Raw genomic sequence first — 8676 nt, 5'->3', positions numbered from 1 at the left:
GTCTATTAGCTAGTAGAAGTTTAGGATTGGACACTTAGGTCCCGTAAATTCTGGAAATAGGACATTTTTGGTCCTCTTTGATTTCTACCTTTGTACTGGAAATTGCCAGCTGTGGCAGATGGTCCAGCTTTGCTTTGCCTTTTAGAGCTATGTAAATGGCCTTTCTCTTAATTATCAATGACAATATGTTTAGCTAGATGTAGAAATACCTTAGCTTACAAGCTTATTCTTTGCCATTTATCAATTTTTCCGTTGCAATTCTTTCATAATTGCATCAGTTTCTGGAACATAATGAAATATGATGAAGCTGAAAGAGTTCTTGGGACAGTCATGGATGGAAGCTCCAAAGGTAAAGATAAGAAAAACGTATTGCCTTGTGTTTATTTGTACACCCCTTGGAAATAAACATTTTTTTTTTATTTTTTTTTTATTTTATTTTTCCCTCCCATTTAGGAGGATTTATAGTGTTTCCACACTTCCCCTCCAGTGTGACTCGAACCCAGGACCTACCGGTCGTGGGTGGAGGTGCTTAACCACTGAGCTATCCCTCACTTGTCGGAAATAAACATTTAAGCCTTAATCATAAAAACTATTTTTAAAAAAATTTACTATGAAATATTTCTTCAAAAGCTACTCTCATCTCATTTTATGTGTGAAGATTTTGACTGTGCACCAAGGCTAAAAAAGGATGTGACATTTTTTATGTAAAATATGTCCTAGACATTTTCGTTAAGAATTAAAATCAGAAGTTCATAGTCAATTTTTTATATAAAGGTGTCTTTTTTTGGGGACAAAAGTAAGTGTGTCACATAAAAATTGGAGAGAAGTGTATCATTTATGTCTTCTTAAAATAATAAGATGATTTTTTTTTTAAACGTCAGATAATTTGAAAAATCAATTATTCGTTAAATGTTTTAAAATTATGAATCACAGTTATATGGTAACTCAACATCCTTGTCCCATTTAAAAGGTTATGGTCTCTTTACTGTTGCTGTTATACTTGCTAGTTGCTAGTTGCCACTTGTGTCAACTATACTACTGGCTAATATCAATGATTGACAAAACTTAGAGATTAGTGAGATATATCATGAAATGCACTTCGAATTTCATAGTAATAAGTTATTTCAAACTCATTAATAAGTGGAAGAAGTATGTTTGATTATTTTTCTAATAGAGCCTATGCTTTTGCGTGTTAACTATTTAAGGTACTCAAAATCAGGGCTCTACCAGATCACAATTGTACGAGATTTGTGCAGTAAATCATTGGAAAGCACCTTTATTTGAATGTTGCAGTGAGGAAGGTCCAGATCACCATAAGTTGTAAGTTCATTTTTATTCCAATTTAAAAGTACGCAGCCGCCTTTTCAAACACAGGTTCATAGTATAGTACTGATAATGAGAAGCTAAAATGCAGGTTCACATTCAAGGTAATTGTGGAAATAAGAGGACCTCGTACGACAACTATAGAGTGCATGGGCAATCCACATCCAAAGAAGAAAGTTGCAGCAGAGAATGCCGCTGAAGGAGCGTTGCGGTTTCTAAATCAAGCTGGTTATAGATTTGTGCTCGACCAAATGACATTTGTACGACATTTGTGCTCCAGCAAATTGCATTTGTACGACATTTGTGCAGTAAATCATTGGAAAGCACCTTTATTTGAATGTTGCAGTGAGGAAGGTCCAGATCACCATAAGTTGTAAGTTCTTTCCTATATTCCAGTTTAACATACGTCACTGTCTTTTAAACACTGGTTCTTAGTATAGCACTGAGCTATGAATAGATTTTTAAAAGTATAATGATTAGTGAGAATGATCGAGAAGCTAAAATGCAGGTTCACTTTCAAGGTACTTGTGGAAATAAGAGGACTTCATACATCAACTATAGAGTGTATGGGAAATCCACACTCAGAGAAGAAAGTTGCAGTAGAGAATGCAGCTGAAGGAGCATTGTGGTTTCTTAACCAAGCTGGTTATAGATTGAAGTACTGAATTGACTTCCTTTTTCGCTTTTTTGAATGGTTAGTGAATTGTGATTTCATAGACCATTTAGATGAAAGTTTATAGAGTAGTTAGTTTATTACAGCAACTACCAGATGATGCAATTGCTCAAATCAAATATATTCTTAAAGCTACATAATTTGAGCACAAACAGTATAACGTATGAAGATGGTATTGTAACTGAGATGCCAACTATATATCTGCTTACACTACTTGGTTCTTTGTGATCCATCTCTCTAGACAAGGAATTGTCTTATCTCTTTCTTTATTGTTCTATTGATCGATCAGTTATGAGCCATCACTTAGATAAGGAACTATTCTAATTTCTTCATTATCTTTTGTTTATTTCGGAGACTAGGCTAGCGTGACGCGAAATAATACTCAAGCTAACATTGTTCTCTTTGAACCAGCGAGCTACAGCTCAAATCCTTGTTAAATTTTGATTCTAATCTTACGAGTCACCTAGCGGGATTCTGTCCTAGTGGTATGAGAAAAATGGATCATTAACAGTAAGGATATGTGGGAAACAAATACAATGAACTGAAATGCTGCAATTTGTAAAACTGGCTAAATACCATTAAAATAGTTAAAACTAGTAGAGCATACTAGTACAAGCTAAAAGCAAAACTGTCTAGCTCTCTTACGAGACCTCTGCTTTCCGACCTTCTTTGCTGGATTATTCCCAGCATATATCATAAAAAACGAAAGGAAGGGAAAGAGGGAACCCAGAAACAGTTATCTAATTCTTATTTCTAACTCTTTATTTTGAACCAGTGGAACTTGCCAACTTTTTCCATCACTGTTGCTGTACTAAACCGTGTAATGTTGCTGCATTGTCTCAATGTCAAGTCCCTTAAGCTTCACCACTGATTCCACATGCCCCTTAAGTGTATGAAGCTCTCTTAGCCTATAAACAAATGCATAAGAATCGAAATCAGAAAACCGTTAAGCAGATGAAAAATGACCCCTGCAGACTGCAACATGGATATATCAATCAGAAGTACCTAGCAACTTCAGCACGACGCTTGGCCTGTTCAGCTATGTCAGACAATTCCTTATAGCTTTTGTTGTCATACATCTGTGCAGAATCAGGAGGGTGAAGTCCGTGCAATGTGCGTTGAGCCAATGCCCATTGTGCCTCTCTTTCTCCCTTACCATAATCCTTCTTGCTCGTGAAGGCAACCTGCATGGTGTGAAAAAGGAGGAGAGTGTCATAAGTCATTACATGTTAGGTGGATTTTTTATTTTGACGTGAATGTTGATGAGAAGTACCTTGTTCTCAATCATATTATTCCAGGCCCTGCCACTCAAAATGTATCTGATTGCAAATTTTAAAAAATCCAGAGGTATGTAGAAAATAATACTGTAAAGCCAAATAATACCAGCCCAACCCCAACCAATACCATGGATCCTAGCAAAACCCCAATTTGCATATACTGCAATTAAGGTGGCAACCTGAAAGATATAACAAATAATCATTAGAGTTGAAGGAAACTACAATTGGTGTTAACTGCCAATCGGGTACTGGAATCTAACCAACTTACTAGCTGTGCTATAGCAAAAGCAGCTAGCAGAAGAAGACCAGGTCGTTCCACGTAAGACCAACTCCTTGACCTAGTTACAAAAATGAGCGCCTGACTAACGATGCTGACTTGAAGATACAGAGCCGCATTGAGCTCGTGTACATTGTCTCTAATCGATCTTACACCAAACTTATCCTGCAAATACAGCACCCAAAGTTGAAGGAGGGCGTTTTTACCAAAGTAAGCGAATAGTACTAACATTTCAGTTATATTGTTTGTTAATGTAGTAGTGCACAAATTACTTACACTGAAGAAATTTGACTGGTGAGCAGCCCAAAAGAAGATAACAGTCATCACGGCTAGGTAAGTGCCAAGAACTATGCCAGTAGCAAAGATTTCTCTCAGTTTCCATGAGTCAGGCATGGGTGAAGGCTTCACCTTGTCTTTAGATATGGTCATGATGGTTCCATCATTGAGAATGGCAATGATAAGAACCATGAAAGGTGAGAAATCAAACTTCCAGATTAGTGCAATGAGCATGAAGCCTAGCACGATTCGGATGGTTATAGAAACAGCATAAATGGTATAATTCTTCATCCTCTGGAATATGGCTCGGCTCGTCAAGACAGCACTCACTATCACACTTAATCCTGGCTCGGTGAGAACTATGTCAGATGCACTACGGGCAGCATCAGTAGCGTCAGCCACAGCTATGCCTATATCTGCTTTCTTCAGAGCAGGGGCGTCATTTACACCATCTCCTGTCATACCACAAATGTGCTTTCTTTCTTGGAGCTTCTTCACGATCTCATATTTGTGCTCTACACAGTTCCAACAATATTGCACAAATAAAAATTAGAACAAAGATTGTTACGTAATAAAAATCAGGAGGATGGATTACTAACAGTAAAATATAGGGATAATTACATTTTTGGACCACTCAAAATAATAGTATCGGTTTTGTAGATTGTATAAATATACATATCGTATACACAAATATACATACGTATAATATACAAAATCAGTGTATAGGTTTTGTGTATCTTGGCTAGTGCTTGTAATTAATTTCGGCTGACGTGCCAAAAATGAAAAAGAAAAACTAAAATATATATGGGAAAAGAGGACGGAAATAGTTAGTTACCTGGAAAGACACCAGCAAAGCCATCAGCCGTTTCAATGAGTTCCTCCACAGGTAGATTAGCAGTATTTTCATCCTTGTGTTGCCCCAGGAGGGAGGAGGAAGGATACATGTTTGTTCCCATTCCAAGCCTACGACCAGTCTCCTTGGCTATGGCAAGCTGATCACCAGTTATCATTTTTACATTGACACCAAGGACAAGGGCACGCCTAATTGTCTCTGCACTATCATGCCTTGGAGGGTCAAAAAGAGGCAAGAGCCCTACAAAGACCCAAGGCCCTCCTGGACTTTCCTTTGTCTTCTCTGGTACTGTCTGTGTTTAGAAAGAACATAGTCACTGGCTTCAGTTTGATGCAAAAAAAAAAAAAAAAAAAAACCAATACTACAGACTTTGCTGTATTAAATTTTACCTGTTGAGCCACTGCAAGAGACCGAAGACCACGCTCAGCAAACTTGTCAATGATGGAGTGAACTCTCTTCCTTACATCCTCGTTTAGGCCACAAAGATCAACGATCTGGTAAAAGAGTATAAATGATCAAGCAAACAACCAGCTCAGTTATAGACAGAGAAGTATCAAGTGTTATTGCTTACCTGTTCAGGTGCACCTTTGCTAACCCTATGCCAGTTTCCATTGGAATCTATGTAAGTAATAGCGGTTCGCTTATCGACAGGGTTGAAAGGCAGGAAATGCACTTCTTGGATTCCAGCTCTAGCCTAGAGAGAAAACATAAATAAAAAAATCAGGTACAAGTAATTTGATGCACTTTTCTAATGATAAAGTTGCTAATGATGCCTATCATAAATTCAGGAATAGATTTGCCTCAAGCACGGAAAACACGTGAAATTAATTGGTAAAACAACATTATTTTGCGAAGGTAACTGAAGTGTTCAATTAGGAATTTGAATTGATACTACTTTTAATTAGTACCTCTTTGGCATCTGCCAGCATTCCGACGATGCAAGCATCAATTGCATCCTGGTTTTCGACCCTTGAAGCTCTGGCCCCAAGAAGAATAACAGTATCTTGGTCAATATCCTTTGCAAAGACCTGCACCACCTCCCCAAGAAGACAATCTAGTTAGCTTACACTTTGTCTTATCGCTTCAAATACTAGAACGTCGTGTTAATTCACAAACCTCGATTAAATTTTTGTCTACTTCAAGCTTGTTTAGTGTAAGAGTTCCTGTCTTGTCACTACAAAGGACATCCATTCCAGCCATCTCTTCTATAGCAGTCATCCTCTTTGTGATGGCACCTTGTTGTGACAACTTGTGGGATCCAATTGCCATAGTGACTGATAATACAGTAGGCATGGCTATTGGAATTCCTCCAATGAGAAGAACAAGAAGATTATCAATTCCATCTCTGTACTTTCTGTGCTGAATTGGGTACATCACCAGTATTTCTATCACGATTCCAACTAGAATGGAGCAAATGCAGAAGTTCCCGATTGCTGTCAACACCTGTCAAAATCATTTAAATCAGCTGGAAGGCAGATAAAGAAATAGTGAAAATCTTATACAGTTCTAATAATCTTATCAAGTAAAGTTGAAGTATAAACTGAATAAAAGTCGTCAAGTTTAGGGAGGGTCCCGATCTATTCAGTCATTTTAATAACAGTTCAAGAATGGGCAGGACAATTTTATTGGTCTTTCTGAAAACATGGTTTGTTGAGCACTTAACATGAAATCCAACTTTTCAATCCAGTGTGGAGATAATGTCAAATTTACCTTCTGGAAGTGGCCAACATTATTTGTACTATCAACAAGATGTGCAGCTTTTCCAAAAAAGGTGCTGATTCCAGTTGCAATGACAACAGCCTCAATTTCACCTTGTTTACAAGTGGAACCGGAGTACACTCCCTCGCCCGGGTGCTTTGTCACAGGTAATGACTCACCTGTGAGAGCAGATTGATCAATCTTGAGGGGATCTCCATCAAGGAGACGAGCATCAGCCGGTATGATATCACCCAACTTAATACTTATCACATCCCCTGGTACTAGCATTGCTGCATCCATCTCCATCCAGCTACCGTTTCTCAATACCTTTTGAGGAAACAAATTTGGATAATAAGAACCAAAAACAAGGGAAATAGCTTTACTATAATGGAATTGTAGGGGTTTTTACTTTTTTTTCTTTGTTAGTGATAATTTACCTTTGTCTTGGGTGCAAGGCCTGCCATCAAGGCTGCTGCAGCGTTGCCTGCATTGTTTTCTTCGATGAAGCTGACGGTGGAGTTGATGACAAGCAATATCAGAATTCCAAGGAAATCTTGCCAATCTGGAGGCCTACCCTGCATTTGATCGTTGCAAACAGTTAAGCTCGCTGATAGAAACAGATTAATAGCCTGTTTGGCCAAGCTTCCACGATCTGTTTTTCGAAAAAGTACTTTTGGAGAGTAGTAGTTTGGTCTGTTCCAGAAGTGCTTCTTAGGAAAAACTTCTTTTTCAGCTTATGTAAAAGAGCTTATGCTACTACCAACAAACACTTATTTATTTCCTAAAAGCGTGGATAAACATCCAAACTCTCCAAAATTTGTACTTTGACTTCCCAAGAGCTTGGCCGAACAAAATGACACTACTATTAGATATGTGTACATAGTAAGGATTGTGCGTCAATTGTTTTTAGACGGAGAACTAACCTGTCCATTTGCCAATACAATAGCAATGATAGCTGCAATTTCCATGACCCATGACAAGGGATTCCACATGAAACCCAAAAATTTTAAGATCTTGTTTTCCTGTTTCATTACGGCAATTCGAAAAATTAGGTGTCCAAATTCTAAACACCATAGAGCAAAAGAGGAAATAAAAAGCAGTGAGATAAGAAAGTTTGCCTTTTTCTCCTCAAGTTTGTTTGGGCCAAAGACTTGCAGCCTTCTCTCTGCTTCCGCTTGTGCCAAGCCCTCCTTGGAACTTACCAATATCCTAAATACATCATCCACTGCTATTGTTTCCTGTATATCACAAAAATTATAAGCACAAAAAGCTCTAGATTTCATGAAATATATCAAACATCTCTATCTGATAAAAGCTGTCCATACACAAACTACTTAGCATTATTCAAATTGGAATATTATAAATTCAAAGGAACGCGAAGAATTTCTGAATGTTAGAAACTTTTCCAGGCAACAGGATCTGTTCTTAATTAGTAATTACACCAACATAATACATACACACATGACACATGTATAGTGGCGTGGAGCAGTGGCTGAGTCCGGATTTTCATTAATGCGACTCAAACAAATACACGAATAAGACACGGGGATTCAACATACATAATTTTGTCATTATATATATACTGTAATTTTTCGGTGAAAGGGATTCTGACTAAAAACATTCACTTTGCCTATCGCAAAACATGATCCTACTAGCAAATTTATCTCCAGAAAAGCAAAACTATAAAAATCAAAATTTCAGAGGAGGAAACTATCTATATTCATATTGTGCATGCAATATTAACATCGTGCATATCCTTGTGCAGAATTAACAGAACAATGCAGCAAAAAAAAAGAACTGCTGTTACGTACGAGATCGACGTTCTCCAGACTCTTGATATCATCCAAGCTGACGGTTCCCTTCTGATCCGCCATTTTTATTCTCTATCAACTAAACACACTATATCAGCTACAACGAACACACACAAAATATCGATCATATAACAATTGCCATTGTGTATTTCTTGCCAGATTGATGGAAGTTTGTGCTGGTGAGACTAGTTCTCCTTTTATAATACTTCTAGTAACATGTGCCAAGTTGTGCGGATTTTTAGATTAGATTAAGGTTTGGATTGAAGCAGTACACTTATAGAATTGTTATAGTACGAGGAGTCCCATAATTCAACTAAGTTTACTAGGTTGTAGTAACTTACTCCCATCCAAGTATTCTAAACCAACTAAAATTAGTGGTATTAGTTACTTCTTTCCCTTCTGGTCTCTCTTTCTAATATACACTTTTCATATTTTAAATCATCGCCCATTACTTTTTTCTTTTCATTTTTGAAGTCTATTCGAATTAG

The 8676-nt window shown here is 37.4% G+C and overlaps 2 protein-coding genes across 3 annotated transcripts; one reads left to right on the top strand and one right to left on the bottom strand.

Moving 5' to 3' along the window:
* The first annotated feature begins 162 nt into the window (after nucleotides 1-162).
* Nucleotides 163-2209, top strand: LOC132634304 (uncharacterized). The gene is made up of 4 exons (XM_060350574.1): nucleotides 163-349; nucleotides 1206-1320; nucleotides 1415-1696; nucleotides 1832-2209. Exons 1-4 carry the CDS (start codon nucleotides 178-180, stop codon nucleotides 1986-1988), a joined length of 726 nt encoding a protein of 241 aa, XP_060206557.1. The 5' UTR covers nucleotides 163-177; the 3' UTR covers nucleotides 1989-2209.
* Nucleotides 2210-2551: 342 nt separating this feature from the next.
* Nucleotides 2552-8422, bottom strand: LOC132633043 (plasma membrane ATPase 4-like). Of its 2 annotated transcripts, XM_060349240.1 has the most exons (15): nucleotides 8189-8420; nucleotides 7496-7615; nucleotides 7301-7399; nucleotides 6815-6952; nucleotides 6390-6704; nucleotides 5796-6122; nucleotides 5588-5707; nucleotides 5251-5373; nucleotides 5069-5173; nucleotides 4662-4971; nucleotides 3827-4341; nucleotides 3542-3715; nucleotides 3270-3452; nucleotides 3002-3180; nucleotides 2552-2904 (listed from the first exon to the last, which is right to left on the bottom strand). In XM_060349240.1, the coding sequence occupies exons 1-15, from the start codon at nucleotides 8249-8251 to the stop codon at nucleotides 2808-2810; spliced, it is 2868 nt and encodes a 955-aa protein (XP_060205223.1). In that variant the 5' UTR covers nucleotides 8252-8420; the 3' UTR covers nucleotides 2552-2807. The 2 variants fall into 2 exon arrangements, with proteins under 2 accessions (XP_060205223.1, XP_060205222.1); XM_060349239.1 differs by having other exon boundaries at nucleotides 3542-4341; nucleotides 8189-8422.
* Between the last annotated feature and the right edge of the window lie 254 nt (nucleotides 8423-8676).

This window comes from Lycium barbarum, chromosome 3 (genome assembly GCF_019175385.1).
Source record: "Lycium barbarum isolate Lr01 chromosome 3, ASM1917538v2, whole genome shotgun sequence".
Lineage (NCBI taxonomy): Eukaryota > Viridiplantae > Streptophyta > Magnoliopsida > Solanales > Solanaceae > Lycium > Lycium barbarum.
The sequence above is the reverse complement of the archived record's forward strand: the minus strand, read 5'-3'. Positions and strand labels throughout refer to the sequence as shown.

Coding starts and splice junctions, on each gene's coding strand:
- LOC132634304 (XM_060350574.1), top strand. CDS start 178: ATGACAATATGTTTAGCTAGATGTAGAAATACCTTAGCTTACAAGCTT. Junction 350..1,205: donor CATGGATGGAAGCTCCAAAG/GTAAAGATAAGA, acceptor TAACTATTTAAG/GTACTCAAAATCAGGGCTCT. Junction 1,697..1,831: donor GGTCCAGATCACCATAAGTT/GTAAGTTCTTTC, acceptor GCTAAAATGCAG/GTTCACTTTCAAGGTACTTG.
- LOC132633043 (XM_060349239.1), bottom strand. CDS start 8,251: ATGGCGGATCAGAAGGGAACCGTCAGCTTGGATGATATCAAGAGTCTG. Junction 6,705..6,814: donor GCCTTGCACCCAAGACAAAG/GTAAATTATCAC, acceptor TTTCCTCAAAAG/GTATTGAGAAACGGTAGCTG. Junction 5,174..5,250: donor GCAAAGGTGCACCTGAACAG/GTAAGCAATAAC, acceptor CTCTTTTACCAG/ATCGTTGATCTTTGTGGCCT.